Here is a 22,290-nt window from a genome sequence, read left to right on the forward strand (position 1 = left end):
TCGAGAAGTATTTTAAATGTTTTGCTTTATTTTTTTACTTGACACAGCGTAAAAAATGCATTGTTTTGAGATGCTGCAAAAATGTGCAAGAGATGCCCCCCCGGATTTTCCGAGTCCACTTGTGAAAATGTTTCTATTTTGCATTTTTCTAATTTAATCATTTATTTTTCATTACAAATTATATTATCAGCATAACAGTTTGTTTGAACATTTTTTGCAAAACCTGATGATTATGATATAATCATGATCCTGCATGTGAATTTTCACAGAGCATCTTAAGTGCTTGAATGAAAAAAACCTGTCCTTTTGTACAAAATGAGTTAACACAGTTAATGTCACAAATTTGCTTATTTGATTACTGATCACGAAATTGTGTGGAATCTTAAATATTTCTTATGTAATCACATTGTAATCATGCAATTACTAGCACGCAAGCAACAGCGTGAGAGGAGCAGGCTATTTTATTTATATGACGTTTTTTGCACCTGCATTCCAATCTACATCTTGATGTATTCCTTCCTCATGATCACGCAGCATGTTTTCATTAGCTGAATGGGAGTGTGATAAGACTCACGCTGCACGTGTAAGCCATTCCTGCATCACAAGCCGATCAACTATTTAGCCCTTTTCGGTGCATTGCACATGCAAAATACTATAACTTTATTTCCAGGTTTAATTTATATCTTGAATAGACTCAGATTTTTGAACCCCACAATGTGGGTTTGTTTTCTCTTTTAATCTTTGAATGTAATTTTGAGTGTGACCATGGTTTAAGGAGGGTGTACCTGTATGCTGGATTGGAAATCTCAAGGATTAATAGTGGTGTTTTCCTTATTACATCACGTGTTGCTCTGTAAGCAAAAAGAAACAAATGAAACACGAAATGTAGGCTGTCATCTGCGCAGCCTGACCGAGTAAAGCGGGCGCATTTACTTGCACGATTAACTGCAAGTGAAGCGCTGCCGGCTTGTGATGCGCAAATGGATTGCACGCACTGCACAAGTCTGTTGGGTATACTGCAGTCTCATCACATTTTCACTTTTTGTTTATCCTTCCATTCAGCTCATGAAAACATGCTGCGGAAGGATTACATCAAGATGTAGATTGCAATACGGGTGCAGGCTTTATATACATAAAATAGTCTACTCCTCACTGCCGTTGCTGGCATGCCAGTGATTACCCCTCCGTGTGCTAATGCTGGCACGTGTGCCATAGGCTGCCGACCCCTGGTCTAATGCATTAAAAAAGAAAACAATCAACAACAAAAAAACTGTTCAGATGGACGCAATTACAAGTATGGTGTAAACAAACCATAACACAAAAATGCAGCTGAAGTAAAACGGCAAGTATTCCCACCTGAGTTCGCATACTTGCGTAGAGTATGTGTCTGGCCGTTACGTGTGATGTTACATCTCGCACATGGTCGAGTGCTCAGCCTTTCAAAGTACACATTTTTTTACTACAAGCCTGTAAGGAAGTGTTCGCCACATGCGCAATACATTTGCTTTGTGATAATTTTTTTGTTACAGTCAACGTCAGCCGGATGTGCAGATGACTCACAACAATGCAGACATTAAGTGTACACTGTGCTAATGTATTTTGCATCACGCAGAAAACCGAAGTATACTTTGTCCTTTAGCGATAAAGAGGACAACAAAGGCATCAGCAGTGTTAATGTTGTCAATGAAATTATTGCTGAAAATTTGTGTGTCTTTTGATTTTGCTAATAATGATGAAAACAAGACGAAAAAGACATGAAAATAATTAAACCATTTTAATTCAAACATATGGTTCACGAAAATTTGTTGAGAAATAAACAACACTGCAAGACAGTGTGTGGAATGCCCAATTCCCAATGCACTCTAAGTCCTCGTGGTGGCGTAGTGACTCGCCTCAATCCGGGTGGCGGAGAACGAATCTCAGTTGCCTCCGCGTCTGAGACCGTCAATCCGTGCATCTTATCACATGGCTTGTTGAGCGCATTACCGCGGAGACCTAGCCCGTGTGGAGGCTCACGCTATTCTCCGCGGCATCCACGCACAACTCACCACATGCCTCACCGAGAGTGAAAACCAAATTATAGTGACCACGAGGAGGTTAACCCAACGTGATTCTACCCACCCTAGCAACCGGGCCAATTGGTTGTTTAGGAAGCCTGACTGGAGTCACTCAGCACACCCTGGATTCGAACTTGCGACTCCAGGTGTGGTAGTCAGCGTCTTTACTTGCTGAGCCTCCCAGGCCCCATTGAATATGGTTTATTTAAATTGTAGGGCCATAACCTTTTGGGGATTTCTCCGCTTGAGCTGCGTGAGCTAAAAGAGCTGAACACCAATAAACTGAAGTGCTTTACTAGCAGGTTATTAATCATCTTACTCAAATGCATCCTATATGAGATTAAAGTGCACTCAGTAACTTTTTGTTCATTTTTCTTAGACTTACAGTGACACCTAGTGGTGTGGATGCAGCATCATTCAAAATCAAAACTTTACAGTTACGTCATTGTAGAAATTCACTATTAATTAATTAATAATTATTTAATAGTGAATTTAATTAATAATAATATTAATCAAAGAGTGAAAGTGTCCAATAACAAGGCGGTTACAGAGATTAAGCGAGTAGTATTCAGCTGGTCATATGCTTCTAAAATGGCAGCCCCCATGAGGGCGCCCCTGCCTCATTTAGAATAAAACAGCTTTTATAAGGTTACTGATATGACTAGAGTCCTCAGCTCATGTGAGTGGTCATGAATTTATACATATGTTTCCAAATTACAATTAATTTCTTTAGGAGTAAAACTTTTTAATGGGGAAAAGAATTACTGAGTGCAAAGGAATATTCCAGGTTCAATACAAGCTGAGCTCAATCAACAGTATTTGCATAATGTAAAAGGGATAGTTCCCCAAAAATGAAAATTCTCTCATTATTTATTCACCCTCATGATATCCCAAGTGTGTTTGACTTACTTTCTTCTCCAGAACACATTTGAAGAAATATATATTAGCTCAGTAGATGCAAGTGAATGGAGATTTCTCTTTTGAAGCTCCAAAAATCACAGACAGTCAGCATAAACGTCATCCATACGATACCAGGTGTTAAATTAATGTCTTCTAAGGTGTCGCGATCGCTTTTGGTGTGGAAAAAGATAAATATTTAAGTACTTTTTTAAACTCTAAATCATGCTTTTTGTCAGCAAAGGTATGCGCGTATGATGAAATCGCATTGCCATTTGAAACATACAAGAACTGATGCACGAGAGTCACAGCCAGAAGAGCAGCGCTGTTTATAAGTTAGGAGGAGGAACACTGTATAGAAGCTTGGTTGATTTTGGTTTAGATCTGTTATTATCTGTTTCTTTACTCACAATGGTGTGTTTGTGTGCTTATCCTGGATATCTCAACCGAGAGGAGAACATGAGATTACGTCTGTATCATGACAACAGCATTTGTCACAAGAGAGACCGCTTGGACTCCACCCTCTCGTGAAGCTAACCAAAAGCGATGGTTTATAGTTAAAAAGTACTTAATATTTATATTTTTTCACACCAAAAGTGATCGCATCGCTTTAGAAGACATTCATTTAACCACATCGATGACATTTATGCTGACTGTCTGTGATTTTTGGAGGTTCAAACGAGAAATCTCCATTCACTTGCATTTTAAGGACCTACTGAGCTAAGATATTATTATATTTTTCTTCAAATGTGCTGTGGTGAAGAAAGAAAGTCATAGACACCTGGAATATCATGAGGGTGAACAAATAATGAGAGATTTTTGGGTGAACGATCCCTTTAATAACCACAAAACTGTATTTAGACTCATCCCTCCTCTTTAAAAAAGGTAAACATTTGGGTTACAGTGAGGCACCTACAATGAAAGTGAATGGGGACAATTTCTGGAGGGTTTAAAGGCAGAAATGTGAAGCTTATAATATTATAAAAGCACTTAAATATTTTTCTGTTAAAACTCGTGCATTATTTAAATTATAAAATGTATTTGCTATCTAAAAATTACCAATGGGTGTCAGACAGACAGAGAGACAGCCAGACAGGGTGTAATTGTGATCGGCTGGCACGGACCAAGTAAAGGCCACACACAACCACATACATACACTCACCTTCTCTTCTGTAGTGAATTCATCCCCATTACATAACCTTTCCCACTCAGCACCACACAGACACATCAACAACCTAAAGCCAAATTATCCTCCCCATCCCTCTTACATCACACTCACACACATTCACAGGATCAGACTGCATCAATGCCGTTTCCCAGCGGTTTACATCCAGCGCAGCCCTGATACTTTGATGCCACAGAGATTATCTTATGTAAGAGAGCGAGGTGTTACACGTTATGTGAGGACTCGGCAAGGCATGGTCCACCCATACATGTGCCATGAATGTGTAAATTGTAAGGGAACTGTGATGCTTTTGCACAATATGTGCAGGAATCAGATTACAAGACTGGCCAAATCAGATATGTATGTGTCTGGTTGTGTTTTAAGGAACATGATGCAGCAGGGGATTTAAGGAGACATGAAGGGGTTAGACAGGAGAGAGAGAGAGAGAGAGACACAAATCTCAAGGCAGAGGTTCAGATTCAGCTCATACTTGTCCTATGTGTGAGACTCTATTCGTCATACACACAGAAGGAGCTTAAAAGGATAATTGGCCCAAAAATGAAAATTCTGTCATTATTTACATTATTTATTACTAAATGTGATTCAAACAAGTATGACACAGAAGATGAAATTAGGCAGAATGCAGAATGTCATACTTATAATAATAAATACAAATTAATATATTGAGTTCTGCCTAACATCTCCTTTTGTGTTCCACAGAAGTCTTAAGTGCCTGGAACAACATGAGGGTGAGTAAAAGAAGACAGTATTTTAAATTTTGAGTGAAATATTCCTTTAACCCTGGGTTAACAACTGCTTAAAAGACACATTTAACCCTGGGGTAAGCAACATTTCATATTTGCAATTTTGAAAGTTGGTTAGCCAGCTTCTGTATTACCAAAGGTATAGAGTTGGGCTTTCCATACTGGAAATTATAATCTTGGGTAAACATAATCCTGGGTTATCTTGTGTCACGTTTCACTCTGCTCATATTTAAAGGAATTTTCCCTACAATTTAAGCTCAAAAAATGGCATTTGTGAGATAACGCTGATTACCACCACAAAAGTAATTAGGACTCACCTCTTGTTTCTTTAAAAAAAGCAAAAGTCATGGTAACAATAAGGCACTTACAATGGAAGTGAATAGGGCCAGTCCATAAATGTTAAAATACACACTGTTTCAAAAGTACTATACAGCCAAAAGACTTCAACACTGTAGATGCTAACATGATTTTAGTGTGATAAAATCACTTACTAACCATACCTGTGTAAAGTTATATCCAATATTACAACTTCAAAACCCTGTTATCCTGGTATTGAATATACAGTAACTGTACAATGATAAGTTTAGTAAGCAATTCTATCACACTAGCCTCATGTCTCGTGCCTATACTTTCGAAACTATGTACTTTAATATTTATTACATGAATCCCTGATTACTTCCATTGTAAGAACCTTATGGTAACAATGATTTTTGCTTGTTTAAAAAAACTGAGGGTCAAGACAAAACAATTTTCTATGGTAATTCACATATAATGCCACAATTGCTGTTAACAGTGCTATAAATAATCAACATGTATGGACCATTCCTTTAAACAGGTATTTACAGTTCTTACAGGAGTGGTAATGTTACATTATTTATCAAAACACTCTCAAACTATTCAGTCACCATTTAAGTCAGATGTTTTGCCAGTAATATCTATGGAATGTATGGAAAAGCACATGTAGCTTTTTTTTTTTAAATGTCTTGAGCTGACCCTTAAACTTCTGCTTTTCTTTTCTTCAGAAGAAGGGCGGAAGTATATGTTGTGATGTGAGATATATGTCCACTGACCTGAATTTGACATCACAACACCCCAAAACAACCCACAAACTCACACCCTTCACTGACCCTTTACACATCTCCTACACAACCTTTTGCACACATACAAGTAATGTCATCTTCTGCATTATTTTTCTTGCTCACCAATGCAACCAAACGTATGGATGTATTAAAGGAATGTTCTGGATTCAATACAAGTTATGCTCAATTGACAACATTTGTGGCACAATGTTGATTACTACAAAAAATAATTTAGACTCGTCCCTCATTTCCTATTAAAAATAATAGGACTGGGTATTGATACAGATTTCCCGATTCGATTGATTTATGTGGGTATATTTCAGTTATAATGTCCCTTTTGCTTACATATGAAATAGATTATTTTCCAGATAATGTTGTTAATTATATAGGGGACCTTCTAACTAGGTACCTTATGAAAATATTCATTTTAATCATTATATTTTATTAGTTTTTCATCATTTTGGTCACACTTTGGCTTTTTACAAATTAAAAAATAAATGTATTCAGTCAGTAAATAACATTATATTATATTTCATATATTATTTGTTGTTACATGTTTATTTCTTAATTGCATATTTGACCTATTTACAAGTATTTACATTGATTTTTTGAACACATGCTAAAAAAACATTTCTGTAAACAGCATCTTTAAATGAGCGTATGTTAACGAGAGATTTAAATGGCTTTATCTCATCCGTGCTATGCATGATAAGAATTAAATGTTTATTTTGTGTTGTTTTTGATCAACAACTGACTGTAGAGAACTGAATGAGACATTATTCAAAGATAAATGGGTTGCGTGGATCTTTTCTTGGGACACGCATTACACAGAACAACTTTTACTCTCAACACACAGTAAAAGGATATCGCTGCTGAATTCTCTACCACTAAACTACACAATCACTGGTGAGTGAAATCTAAACATTTACCAGCCAGTTGCCAAATATATAAATTTTACCTGCATAGCACTAAATTTGGCTGCAAAGGCAAGAGATTTCCTCACACTGTAGTGGAGGGTTGCTTATAGAATAAAACATCAATCTTGTTTTCATCGAGTTTATAATGGAAGTGAATGGGGCCAAGTTTTGGAGAGTTTAAAAGGCAGAAATATGAAGCTTATAATTATATAAAAGCACTTACATTCATTCTTCTGTTAAAATGTGTTTATTATTTTAGCTGTTGTTTAAATTGTCTTTTTTGGGGGGAGGGGGGGGCAAGGTTTTGGGGTTTACGGCATTACATCGTAATGGAAACAAAGCTGTAAATCAGGGTGTGACTACACAGAAAAGGTTAGTTAGCGATTTATCAGACTAAAATCATGCTAACACATACTGTTTATGTCTTGTACATTTCTGGCTATACTTTTGTATTTTAATGTTTACGGATTGGCCTCATTCACTTCCATTGTATATACCTCAATGCAATCTAGATTTTTGCTCTTTTTTTTTTTTTTTTTAGAAAAGAAGGGACTTGTCGAAATACATTTTTGTGGTAATCAACATTATGCCATAAATGCTGTCAACTGAGTTTAGCTTGTATTGTACCCAGACGATTCCTTTAAGAACTTTTACACCCACTTCCTGTAATGGGAAGTCTGGATCAGGTTTCTTTCTTAGAACTGATAGGAGATTAGTGACTATAAATATAGTATGTACACCCACTATCCTCCCTAAATTTAACTCAAGCACGCATACTTAAGATGCACACTTTAGACTCAGTCTTTAAATCAGTGTTACTCATGATTACAGTGCCTGCATGGCAGCACTGTTTTAAAATTGATCTTCTCTATCTACAATTCAAATGTCTCAAACAGACTAAAGATAAATTAGGGAGAGTCATTATTTTTTTAGCTGAAATTCAAGGGCAAAGGTTGATTTTGGCTAATATTTATGCACCTAACGCTGATGATCAGGGCTTTTTTATAGATCTTGAAGGGATGCCGCAAACCGCTGGCACCCCTCATGATATAATATTGGGAGGATACTTTAATCTTTTGATGGACTCAGTCCTTGAGCACAGTGAAGCAAAATTGTGTAAACCCCCTAGAGCAACACTGACGCTTCACAGGATGTGTACAAATCTTGGTCTTACGGATATTTGAAGACTTTTGAACCCATCTAGTAGGGACTATACATTTTTTTCATCAGTCCATAAGATTTATTCTAGAATAGATTTTTTTAAATATCCAAATCCCTCATTTCATCTGTTGTTGATTGCTCAATTGGAAACATCTTAGTCTCAGATCATGCCCTGGTGAGTTTAGAGGTGTTGCCATATACAGAGAAAAAGAAATCATATAGTTGGCGCCTTAATGTGTCCCTTTTGCAAAACCCTGATTTCCAACAAATGTTAAAGACTGAAATCAATGTTTATATGGAGACCAACTGGTCCTCAGTATCCTCTGTGGGCGTGGCTTGGGAGGAACTTAAGGCGGTTCTTAGGGGTCAGATCATACAGTATGCCTCATTCACCAAAAAATCCAAAGCACGAGAACTTGTGGAGTTGGAAGGAAATATTAAAAATGCAGAGGCCATCATCTGATGGCCTCAGAGAATTGACCTGATTGAAATACAGATATAATACTATTTTGTCGCAGAAAGTGGAGTTTTGGCTATTCAGGGCAAGACAGTCATACTTTGAGTCGGAGGACAAAGCAGGAAAACGTTTGGCTAGATATATAAAGCAGAGAGAGTCTTTTTCTACCATTCCCTCAGTGAAATCTGCTGGTGGTGAAATATTTACCTCGGCCATTGATCTTAATAATGCTTTTAAAGAATTCTACTCTGATCTCTATAGTTCCATGTCTTCGTCTACTGATGAAGATATTAGAAACTTTGTGGAGCCATTAGATCTCCCTAAACTGACGACTGAGCAAAAAAATTCTCTTGATTCTGAGATAAACTTGGAGGAGCTTGGCGAGGTTATTAAGGCCTTACCTACTGACAAGGCTCCGGGGCCTGACGGCTTTGCCGCTGAGTTTTTCAAATCTTATGCTACAGAACTAGCTCCACTTTTGCTAGAAGTTTATACTGAATCATTAAAGAATGGAAAGCTCCCGCCAACCATGACACAAGCACGGATCAGTCTGATTCTTAAAAAGGACAAAGATCCAAGCGAGTGTAAAAGTTACCGTCCAATTTCCCTGATCCAGTTAGATGTCAAAATGTTGTCAAAAATTCTGGCTAATCGATTAAATAAAGTTATGACATCTCTTATACACATAGATCAGGTGGGGTTTATTCGAGGCCGTAGCTCTTCTGATAACATTAGGCGTCTCATCAATATCATGTGGTCAGTAGCGAATGAACAATCTCCGGTCGCTGCCATCTCACTTGACGCCGAAAAGGCGTTTGATATGGTAGAATGGGATTATCTTTTCAAGATTTTGGAAATGTATGTTTGGGAGTACTTTTATTGGTTGGATTAAGCTACTTTATAGACACCCTGTAGCGGCGGTACAAACAAATGGACTAATTTCAGATTATTTTACTCTGGATAGGGGCACCCGACAGGGTTGCCCTCTTTCCCCATTATTGTTCTGTCTTGCCCTGGAACCATTAGCAGCCATGATAAGAAAGGAGGATGATTTTCCAGGGGTGATTGTGGGAGGTATGGCGCATAAGCTTTTGCTTTACGCAGATGATATTTTATTATTCGTCTCTGACCCTACTAGATCTATGCCTTGCCTCCACAGAATTATTAATTCCTTTTCCAAGTTCTCAGGATACAAAGTCAGTTGGTCTAAATCTGAAGCTTTGGCTTTGACAGCGTACTGCCCAATAACGGCTTTTCAGCCGGGCACCTTCCAGTGGCCCAAACAGGGAATTAAGTATTTGGGAATTTTATTCCCAGCAAATTTGTCTGATTTAGTTAGAGTTCATTCTGACCCCTTAATAAAAAGGTTTTCGAATGATGTGGACAGGTGGGCTTCATTACATTTATCGATGATTGGGAAGGTTAATGTTATTAAAATGAATTGTATTCCAAAATTCAACTACCTACTACAATCTCTCCCTGTAGATGTCCCCCTCTCTTATTTTAAGCAATTTGATAGTATAGCAAAGTCCTTAATTTGGAATGGAAAATGTCCCAGGTTACATTGCAACAAGTTACATTGACAAAGGTGGGCTAGGCCTACCCAAGATTTTATTTTATTATTATGCGTTCGGTCTCAGACATTTAACTCATTGGTCACTTCCGCCTGAGAGAATTTATTTATTTTTATTCTCCGCAACTATTCAGATTCAGTTCCTAAACCTCACTTTAAAAAAAAAGTCTAATAACAAAATCAAAAGGGTTACACCAAAACAAACAATTGCAACTTGCGTCACTGCTTGTCATTCAAATAGTTCAATCTAAAGACTTCCTTCTAGACTCAGTTTTCTCCATCCTGCTGAACGAATCACAATTTGGCAACTTACCTGGATCGGAGTCGACACATTTGACACAATTACAAAACATATTTTGGCTAGACGAACAGCGTAATGTGTGTTTGGTTGCTTGGCAACTGCATTACTCAGGCATTGCGTCATCTAACATTGTAATCATCTGGGTTTCAGAGCTTAATAAGAAAATGCAGCTTTGTTTGTAGTTGTCTATGTAGTGACATTGCTGTTAAACAGCCACTGTTGTTGTAGTTTCTGCAGCAAATGTAACAAGAACGTAAACTTGAATTAACTGTACAAAGAGGAAGTTGGAACAAAGGTGGTGGCGGCTCGATACACAAATTTTAACCAGACACACACTACCATAAACAAGGCCAGTGATGAAACACGTGCACACACACACGCAAACACACACAGAAACTATCAGGTGAGGTCAACTATACAACCGCAACAGAGAAACAAGACGGTCGGTTTGTGGTGAAGTAACGATGACAAAAACCAGCTAAATAGCTCAAAGAAAACGAGAACAAACGCTAACTAGGATGACTACAGCCATGCGGAAAGCCAAACTAAACAGAGCAAAAACAAAAATAAAGAAATAAAACAACCTCAGCCACATCCAACTCATCATCAAAGGCAATCAGCTGGAAGAGAAGAGCACACAGCAAAGTTAGTATTATGAAGGAAGAACACAAGAGAACGCTTAAAGAAAAATGGCAAACAAGAACATTTCCGTTAGTGGCAAAATGCAGGATTATTTATTACCATTGTTCAGAAGCATTGGTCGCTATCTACGTAACGTACATGTGACGAAGAACTGTTGTTTATGCAGACCTTTTGTTAAAGCAGAGGTTGGAAACAGTCGAAAATGTCAATCCAATAAAGTCTTGGAGGTTCAAATACTGTGAACCCAAAAATTATTTGGAACCTAAAGTCACACTTAAAAATGTATGATTGTAAATATCAAACCAAGTGGCAACTGTAAACATGCCTTTTCGCAGAACTAACCTCACTTTTTACAGCTATTTTGATAACCAGAAAGTGTCCAAATACTTTCGGTCTTTATATAAAAATAAATAAATAAATAAATAAATAAATATATATAGGCTCATTTTTATAATTTAAAAGCTAAATAATATTTTTTGTGAAATGTTTAGCTTGTAAAGGGTGCTTTTATCGATCTTTCAAATAAATGTCACTTGGTTTGATATATTATTTAATGCAGTGACATTCAGACATTTTTTTAAGTGTGGCTTAAGTGTCCAAATACTTTTTTGGCACCTCTATATGTTAGTAACATTAATTGGGTGTTAATTCATTTAGTACATGCTGGTTAAGCATTCCGCATGATGTGAGGTTTTTATTTTTGGAAACAGTGACAACCTACAAACCCATATTAGGAAAATGTAAATGTTTTATAAAGTGTTAGGAGCACATGAGTCATAAGCAGATGTGTGTGTTTCAGTTTGTGTGCGACTGTATGTATAAAAGCATATGGTCTAATAAAATAACTATGTCAGCTCTGTAATGTGGCATTCTGAACTGGAAGTTGGGAGGTATTATGGAAATACAGAATGAGAAGTGTCCTCCAAGGCCTGTTTTGGTATTTTTATGGGTAATATGGCTAAATGTAACACACACTGAGGAATTAATGTAATTCAGTCAAGTTGTTCAATAGCCAGCTGTGTAGGAGAGAGGTTTTTGTTTGTGGAAGGCCATTTTTTTCCTCAAACACTTGTAGTGGAGATATACTGCAACTACAATGTGTGTGTGTGTGTGTGTGTGTGTGTGTGTGTGTTACCTTTTCCCCATAGCCACGGTCTTTTGTCATCATTTCTCTGAGCGTCTGCAAAACCTTTATACACAAACGCTCTTCATTTTCCTCTAAAAGCTGTTTGGTGTGCTTTATTAATCTGAAAGAGAGAGAAAATGTGCGGTTGTAGGGTGGTGTGAAAAACAATGCAAGTTTTTGTGTAAACACATGAGCCACTGTTAACGAGGTTATCTCATAACGCTCATGATCACACAACAGACATCAAGATATTCACTGTAAAATGACATCAATTGGAGATTGTTTCTCCCCAAAACCTATCGTATACCTTCAGAAGGCTTGGACTATGAAGCACAAGCCGCATGGACTAGTTTTATGATACTTATTGGTGCTTTTTGAAGCTTTGAAGTGAGTCAGTGAACAGGATATTCAAAATTTTTCCTTTTGTGTTCCACAGAAGAAAGAAAGTCATACGAGTATGGAACGACATGACAGTGTGTAAATTATAACTGAATTTTGGGTCCCACTTAGAGCTGGGTATTAATACAGATAATGTGTAATCTTTACAAATATTTACATTGATTTGTTGAACACGTGCTAAAACCGGTACTGTCTCTAGAACAAAACCGGGATTTCTGATAAGAGCGTTTGTAAATGAGCAAACGCTAACGAGAGAGACTTGAATGGCTTTACATCATCTCTGCTATGCATGATTAGAATTAAATGTTTATATATTTTTTTGTTTTTGATCATCAACTGCCTGTAGAGAACAGAAAGTGTATTAAAAGAAACATTATTCAATGGCAAATGGGTCGCGTGGATCTCGTCTTTGAACACACTTTACCGTATTTTCCGGAAATAAAGTCCGGGTCAAAATTGCGTTGTTGAGAGAAAAAAAACACAGACAAGTCGCATCTGTATATACTGTACCTGTAAGTCGCACTGACAAGAGAATGCATACGGCAGACACTAGGACACGGGAGTAGCCGCCTGACTTCCCTTGAGCCGTTCAGATGTCAAACGCGCTCTGTGAAGATTATAGTACCTCAGAATCTACACATCGTAATCGTATGTATCAGTTTCTCATATTCTTTTTATGTTTCATGAAAGAAACACGACAAGTAAGACACATTTATTCATAACATCTGCAACTCTATGCTGTACACAAATAAACAGCTTTTAGTCTGTGAGTAAAACAATATGCCTGTTGTATTCCATTCATTCATTAATGTTACTGACTGTGGATATTTCTGATATTTGCAACTCTCGCAATGTATTAATTATCCGGTTCACTGACTGAATGTTTTTACCATGAGTGTGATGAAACTTCATTTTGTGTGCATGTGAGGAGTTGCGTTTGACTGCGGCCTAGAGTTTGTTACAACAATAATGTTATGATGGACAAAATATTTAAACTGGTTGCATAAAGTACTTTCTAAAGGCAAAATATTTTGAATTGGCAACTTTAAAACACTACTACCATCTCTATGACTGTTGTTTTCATCTGTTTGACCAGCCTACATCAGTTACAAATAAATTATGTAGGCTATATACATTACCAAAATTTTATTTAGCTAATTATATTTTAATAGTTTTCCATCATTTTGGTCACATTTTGGCTTTTTAAAATTGAACAAATCCATGTATTCAATAAATAAATAACATTGTATTTCATAAATTATTTTTGTTACATATTTATTGTTTAACTGCATAATGTGTACTATTTACAAGTATTTACACTGATTTGTTGAACACGTGCTAAAACCGGTATTGTCTCTTTAACAAAAACAGCATTTCTGTAAAGAGCATTTGTAAATGAGCACGATACCAAGAGAGAATCGAACAGCTTTACATCATCTGCGCTATGCATAATTAGAATTAAAAGTTTATCTTTTGTTTTTTTGTGTGTTTTTTTTATCAACAACTGACTGTAAAGTACAGAAAGGGTATTAAAAGAGACGTTATCCAATGACAAATGGGTCGCGTGGATCTCGTCTTTGGACACACATTACATGGAACAACTTTTACTCCCAGTAAAAGTATTTCGCTGCTGAATTCTCTACCACTAAACTACACAATCACTGGTGAGTGAAATCTAAACATTTACTAGCCAGTATATACATTTTAGCTGCATAGCACAGAATTTGGTTGCAAAAGATAGTGATTTACTCGCATTGCAAAGAGTTGTGCATAGAATAAAATGTAGATCTTGAAATTTAAGAATCAATTTCAAGATTGTTGAAATGAACATCGCGATGCATTGAAAAATCTATATTTTTACCCACCCCTAGTCCCAATTTATATTAGGTGTCTTTGACTAATACGTAATAACATTAAAATACATACAATACCAAGTAATTATTTTGCAGCTACATGTTGCTCAGCAAGATTTACTTTTGTTGCTACTAAAGTTGAGGTACAGGTAGGTTTAGGAGTAGAGGGTAGGGGTAAAGGTTGTGGTAGGGATAAAGTTAACAGTGTAACTACAGATGTAATTAAATGCAGGTAATTTAAATGTAAGTACAAAGTAACAACACATATATACATAATAAGTATATTGTATCAAATGTTAACATACATAGTAGTAAAAGACACCTAATATAAAGTGGGTCCAAAATTTTCTTTTTATAATGCTTCCTTCTATTCCAGTATAATGTGTAGAAACTATAAGTATGCCATTTGTCAGTTGACTTTCTAATGTTAACACTAACATTTTTCAAACAATGCTCTATTTGAGCAGTTCAACATGTTAACAGTGGCTCAACCAATGGCATGAGTTTAGAGCAGGAATACCTGTTTGATCAAACAATGGGAGGTGGGGCAGAGTGTTTGGAGAAAAATCATTATTTTTGCAATTTCATCATTGACATCAAACCTAGTGTCACACGTACAGTATTAATGCGGCAGTTCTGAATATGCACATAAGCAAAGGAGATTTGACAGCTGCAAATAACAACAAATTCTGACTTAAATCAGAGATCAATGACTAAAAATGTCAGTCTGATCCTCACACAAAACTATAGTAGGGCTTGAGAAGACTTAGAATATTGTGCACTCGTTGCATGGACTACTTATATTGTACTTTTACTGTGCCTTTTTTTTTTCATTGTCCTTTTTTGAGCTTGACCATCCTTGGCCAATTTATGATGGCGCTGTGGATGGCCGCCTTGGTGTGGAGCGCTTCTATTGTTTTGTTATTTTTGTTTGTTTGTCCTGTGTTTAGTAATCTTTTTTCAGTCAGTTTTACCAGAGAAAATCTGCTGAACATTCGACAGCATACACCAGTCAATCTTTTCATGGATTTTGAATATTCGGACGTTTTGTTTGACATTTTAGTTGGAGGCGTGGCTGTGTTGTTTAAATGCGCTAGGAGACGCAGGCAAGGGAGACAAGCAGGCGCGCTGGTCAAATTCCGTCGGCGGGGCTTTCGAACAACGTTGCCGAGCATTCATCTAGCGAATCTCCAATCTCTCTCCCTAACAAAACGGACGAACTACATCTCCTCACCCGCACAAACAAGGACTTTTCAAACTCTGCTGCCTTGTGTGTCACAGAAACCTGGCTGAGTGAAGCCATTCCGGACAGCGCGTTACATCTGCTGGGCTTTCAGCTGTTCAGAGCGGATCGCATCACGGAGTTAACAGGGAAAACGAGAAGTGGTGGAACATGCTTTTACATCAATGAAAGTTGGTGTACAGATGTAACAACATTAAAGAAGATGTGCTGCCCTAATTTGGAAGAACTCTTTATTAACTGTAAGCCTTTCTACTCGCCATGGGAGTTTCCCTAGTTTATTTTGGTGAGTGTGTATATCATGCCAAACATGTGTATGAATGCCGCGCTGCAACAACTGGCTGATCAAATCACAGACACGGAACAACAATACCCAGACTCAGTTATTATTATTCTTGGGGATTTTAACAAAGCAAACCTCACACGTGAACTGCCCAAATACAAACAGCACATTACATGCCCCACTAGAGACAGGAACATACTGGATCATTGCTACACAACAATAAAGGATGCATATCGCTCTGTTCCTAGAGCAGCTTTGGGACTATCTGTTCACTGTCTGGTTCATCTTCTTCCAACTACAGACAAATTAAAATCTGCTAAGCCTGTATTAAGGACTGTAAAGATATGGACCAATGAAGCAGAGCTGGAACTACAAGCCTGCTTTGACTGCACTGATTGGAGTGTTTTTGAAGCTGCAGACACCAATCTGGATGAGCTCACAGATACGGTTACATCATATATCAGTTTTTGTGAGGATATGTGCATTCCTACTAGGACTTATTTAACATTTAACAATTACAAACCATGGTTTACAGCGGAACTCAGGCAGCTTCATCAGGCCAAAGAGGATGCTTACAGAGTTGGGGATAAAGTCTTGAACAATCAGTCCAGGAACACACTGAATAAGGGAATCAGAGTGGCTAAAAGAAGATACTCTGAGAAGCTGAAAAACAAGTTTTCAGCTAACGACCCTGCATCAGCGTGGAGTGGCATGAAACAACTTACGAATTACAGGACTCCTGCCCCCAACCCTGTGGTGGACCAACAACTGTCTGATGACCTGAATGTGTTCTACTGTAGATTTGAAAGGCCCAATCTCACACACCACACCCACTCTGACCTTCACTTCACACAAACACCAACACCTCCTGCAACCCCCCTCCTGCTACTCAACCAGCACTTAAGATCTGTGAAGATGATGTGAGCCACATCTTTCGACAACAAAGGATAAGGAAAGCACAGGGCCCAGATGGCATTTCACCTGCATGTCTTAGATGCTGTGCTATCCAGCTGGCCCCCATCTTCACACAGATCTTCAATAGATCACTGGAGCAGTGTGAAGTCCCATACTGCTTCAAACGTTCCACTATCATCCCCATCCCAAAGAAACCAAAAATCACAGGACTAAATGACTACAGACCTGTCGCCTTGACGTCTGTGGTCATGAAATCATTTGAGAGACTGGTGTTGGCCCACCTGAAGAACATCACTGGACCCTTTCTAGATCCCCTTCAATTTGCTTATCGAGCAAACAGGTCTGTGGATGATGCAGTCAACATGGGATTGCATCATATCCTGCAACATCTGGACAGACCAGGGACATATGCAAGGATCCTTTTTGTGGACTTCAGATTGGCTTTCAACACCATCATCCCAGCTATACTCCAGAATAAATTACACCAACTCTCTGTTCCCATGTCTATCTGTCAGTGGATTACCAGCTTTCTGACGGACAGGCAGCAGCTTGTGAGACAGGGGAAACTCACTTCCAGCACCTGTACAATCAGCACTGGAGCCCCCCAGGGATGTGTGCTCTCCCCACTACTTTTCTCCCTCTATACCAATGACTGCAACACCAAGGACCCCTCTGTCAAGCTTCTGAAGTTTGCAGACGACACCAATGTCATCGGCCTCATCCGAGATGACAATGAGTCTGCATACAGAAGGGAGGTTGAACAGTTGGATGTCTGGTGCAGTCAAAACAACCTTGAGCTGAATACGCTCAAAACGGTGGAGATGATTGTGGACTTTAGGAGGAACACCCCAACACTAACCCCCCTCACCATTCTAAACAGCACTGTGGCAGCAGTGGAGTCATTCAAGTTCCTGGGCACTACCATCTCACAGGACCTGAAGTGGGAGACCCACATTGACTCCATTGTGAATAAGGCCCAGCAGAGGTTGTACTTCCTTTGCCAGCTGAGCACATTCAACCTGCCACAGGCGCTGCTGATACAGTTCTACTCAGCAGTCATTGAGTCTGTCCTCTGCACTTCAATGACTGTCTGGTTTGGTTCAGCTACAAAATCAGACATCAGAAGACTACAAAGGACAGTTCGGACTGCTGAGAGGATTATTGGTTGCCCCCTGCCCCCCCCTTCAAGAACTATACACTTCCAGAGTGAGGAAAAAGGCTGGAAATCACTCTGGACCCCACTCACCCTGCCCACTACCTTTTTGAACTGTTGCCTTCTGGCCGACGCTTCAGAGCTCTGAGCACCAGAACCGTCAGGCACAGGAACAGTTTTTTTCCTCAGGCTATCCATCTCATGAACAGTTAAATTGCCCCATTGAGCAATAACTATGTGCAATACACAGTTTAGTCTTTCTTATATTTATCCAACACATCCAACCTCTTCTGCCATTTCATTCCTCTGAAAAAAACAAAAACAAAAAAAAACATTTGCACTGTACATAACAGATTTGTATTTACACTGTACATAACAGATTGTATTCAATTTGCACTACCCATGTGTATGTGTGTATGTATGTATGTGTGTGTCTGTACGTATGTGTATAATTCTTTTTTATTTTTTTATTATTATCTATGTCTTGCTGCTGTTTTTGTATTGTTTTTGTATTGTTGTACACTGGAAGCTCCTGTCACCAAGACAAACTCCTTGTATGTGTTAGCATACTTGGCAATAAATTTCATTCTGATTCTGATTCTGAAAAGACCAGCATGAACATTCTGCAAAATATCTCCTTTTGTGTTCCATAGAATAAAGTCAGAAAGTTTGCAACAATATGAGGTTAAAACAAAATGTTTACTTTTGAGTAAATTTTCACTTTTGAGTGAACTATACTTTTAAGCCCATATTATAACAAATGTTCTCTAAATTGCTTTGGGTAAAATCTGATAAACATCTAAAAATGACTGCCATAAAACAAAAGAATGAAACCAAATTGGATAGATCTGAATTGTCGATAGGTGGCCATTTCTCTCCTGCTGACATCACAATTTAAACTGGCATTGTAATCTACAGTAACTCCATCTCTGAATCAGCTAATCCGCACCTCAGGATTAATCTCATAGGAACATTCAAACTCAGGAAGGCAAACAAACACAAACAGTCGCACAAACACACATAATCCTTTCTGTAGCTCTCCTGAGTGGAGTCTCTCACAGCACGAGGACACATGCATGGATAAAAGGTGGATGCCAGTATGCATTATACCTGTTGACAAAGCCGACTCAATTGCACAATGCAGCCTGTGTCTGCAAGAAACAAAGTAATGATTTAAGTCTTATACAGTGATATAAACATGAAGTTTGTCATTTTGGAATTGCGCAAATAATGTCCAAACAATCTTCTTCCAGCCCCTGATCGTTCATTGTTTGAACAAACAGGTAGTCCCGTCCCAAACTTGAGTTCAAACAGAGTATTGCTTTGTCACAGAGCCACACATTGGGGAAATCAAAATCCGAACGGTGTATATATAATTGTCTCTTTTTTACCAATTTTTTTTTTTTACATACTGCAATATGTCTGCATACTGTAAATCACTGATTCCTGTTTTTTTTTTTTTTTTATAAATAGGTAACGTGATCTATCTGCTATTGTTTTATGTGTTTGATCTGTAAATATATTGTATCCTTTTGAAGTCTAGAGAGGAAATGGGTCGCAAGCGAATGACAAAATCCATAATCATGATGCGTGACATACTATGTTCCTCTGTAAATATTCCCAAGTAGAAGATTGCATAGATAGTAAAGTGTATTGTAAAGGAGTAAACTTGTTGAAGTAAAGGAGTGGTTAATGATCTGGACAGGTAGCAAAAAGGTTGTTGGTTCGAACCCCACAAAGTGAGATCTATGAACTATCATGAATTATTTTGGCCTTCAGCAAGACCCAGGTTACTCTAGGGTCTGTACCTATAATATACATACTGTTCCTGGGATAAAATCATCCACAAAAGCATTAATAAATTACTAATGTAGACTGGCTGGGGAAATTTACTTCAATCCATTCTTTTAGTATGTGTTAGGGATGTCAAATGTACTGGTACCACGTCAATACAAAAATAAAAGATGCCACGATACCAGTATTTCTGCAGTTCTGGTAATACTGAGCACCAACTCAATTCGATACCTGCACACTGTCTGACTAACACATAACTGCTTCCAAATGCTTTGAAAAAAAATCCAAATTTGACATATTTGGGGTAAAATTAATACACAATTAATCAAATTAAAATCGTGATATGTCCTAGTGTGAAAGGCTGCAATCTTAGTCTGCATGAGCTGCATGCTTTAAAGTGAATGTGTGAAGCCAACCGCTCATCCACTGGAAACTCCACAGACAATGAAAATCATGCACGCTGTGTGTGTTATATGAGATGACAGAGCAGAGCATTCAGCCACTGTGAAGCGCGGCACATGTAGACTATAAATCTTTATAATTAAATAACAGCATTTGTGCTTAAATGATCACAATGGGCCATGTAGCGAACTGCATGTCCGAGGTGTAAAGCTTCTGTCAAAAAAACACATATCAAACTAAAAGCTCACATCAAAATAAAAGCTAGACGTTTGAAACTGAAGATATTGTGACAGAAATATATTACAGTAAAATGTAATATTCACTGTAGCAGTCATAATAATAATAAATAAAAATGATTAATAATAATAATAAAGATTCAGCAATATATCACAAGCAAGAGTGCTCTTGTACAGAATAAAATTTGGTAAAATAATGCAATGGGTTGTTGAAAAGTAATTGTTCTGTTTTCATTTGTTAAAAGTTGTAGGAATTCATTTGATTAGACACCATTTTGATGATGAAAATAAATTAAAATTAAAATCACGGAATTAAAAAAAAAAGGAAAACAGGACTGGGGAAAAAATAAAACAGATTTCAGTAGGGCCCTACTTAAACACACTTAATTGAGAAATACTTAAAGGAAAAGTGCATTTGTTTAAATTATTTTTACATAGAAATTTTACTTTTTAAATAGGCTAATGGAGTGTGTTCAACAGCACATTAACAAATTAGCATAATTTTGCAGTGTCAATTTCATCCAGCCTTACTATAAATTGGTATTGAGAACCGTGAAGTTTCGCTGGTATCTGTGCCGACTACTGAAATTGTGGCATCGTGACAACCCTAGTATGCGTTCAAAGTCACCCCAATAAACATGATTCATGAATGTCACTGGCTCATTCCATAAAGAAATTTGATTATTCTGGTGTCTTATTACATCCATGGATATTGGTTTATTTTTAAAGGTTTATGGGAAAAGGAAACGCACTTTGAGATGAAGCCTCCGCTCTCACATTTCCTCCGGGCATCTGTGTTCTCTGGGAACAGTAGCTCTGGGCGATGCAGTACATCCACCAACACTGAGAGCTCAGCTTGAACCAGAGGCCGTAGACGATCCTCCAGAGCAGATACAATGTCCTGAAAAACACACACAGCAGAGAACAAACAAATCTCAATTGCTAAAAAATGCACAAATTAATTTATTTTCACCATGTGCAACTATAACACCTTGCATACTGAAAGTTTAATATGGTGGACGATTTTTTTGGAGTGAAACACACGCAGTGCAAAATTACCACATGCTAAGCACCAAATGTGAGAAAAATTTAGCTCAAAAGTTGGTTTAACTTTTTTAGTAACTGCTACATAATCTAGATGGTTTAAAATGAAATGTAAAAAGATAATCTGACCTTCGCTGATGTACAATGGGATCAACTCTGCCAACCATCACTGTTTTCCAAAGTATGCAGTAATGGAGAGCGTTTTCCACTAAATGCCACTAGTATATATATATATCTAATGCATTTTTGCATTATTTTTATGAAATGGCCAAGATGAAATAAAAATATTTATGGTCAATAAATTCTCTCAATTAACCGATAATTGACAAAAAGTTGCCAAATTTGTTTTTTAAACATTTGGCCACCCATTTGACTACCCATACTCTGAGCACTAGTTTTCATTTCACCAAAAGCTTGATTTGCTTTCAAACTAAAGGCTAAATCTAGCAGACCTGAAGGCACATAACAGTAAAGTGAGTTGTACAAACGTGTCTGAATATTCGCCAACATACACTTCGGCTGCACAGGGGTGGAGACAGACGTGATAAAGCCATGCTTTACCGCAACTTGCTAAATCACCCGCTCCCCACACATGCCCCGCCCCACCCCTTCCCCTTCTCAAGACTAGCTGACAACCCCTCCACCCTGACCTCTATTTTCACCCCTCCACTCATCCGCCTTCTGAGCAGCATGTGAAAGCATTATTTTAAGACAGGAAATGCATGTTTCTACTCACAACACCACCTTCAGATGGTGCAGCTTCTTTTTTCCTTAACATTTCAAGACTCGGTATGTCACACCTTTCAGAGAAATCATCTGCTGTTTCGCTGTT

At 37.8% G+C, this 22,290-nt stretch overlaps 1 protein-coding gene across 1 annotated transcript in view; it reads right to left on the reverse strand.

The window, feature by feature from the left end:
- The window catches only part of LOC127428308 (inositol 1,4,5-trisphosphate receptor type 1-like), a 373,744-nt gene that overhangs the window by 140,969 nt on the left and 210,485 nt on the right, over positions 1 to 22,290 (reverse strand). Inside the window, exons 39-41 of the mRNA XM_051676597.1 lie at positions 21,167 to 21,315; positions 12,149 to 12,260; positions 10,956 to 10,991 (exon numbers count right to left, since the gene is read on the reverse strand). Of these exons, the coding sequence (XP_051532557.1) occupies positions 10,956 to 10,991; positions 12,149 to 12,260; positions 21,167 to 21,315 (297 nt within the window). The remainder of the gene's footprint in view (positions 1 to 10,955; positions 10,992 to 12,148; positions 12,261 to 21,166; positions 21,316 to 22,290) is intronic.

Source organism: Myxocyprinus asiaticus, chromosome 37, assembly GCF_019703515.2.
Source record: "Myxocyprinus asiaticus isolate MX2 ecotype Aquarium Trade chromosome 37, UBuf_Myxa_2, whole genome shotgun sequence".
NCBI lineage: Eukaryota > Metazoa > Chordata > Actinopteri > Cypriniformes > Catostomidae > Myxocyprinus > Myxocyprinus asiaticus.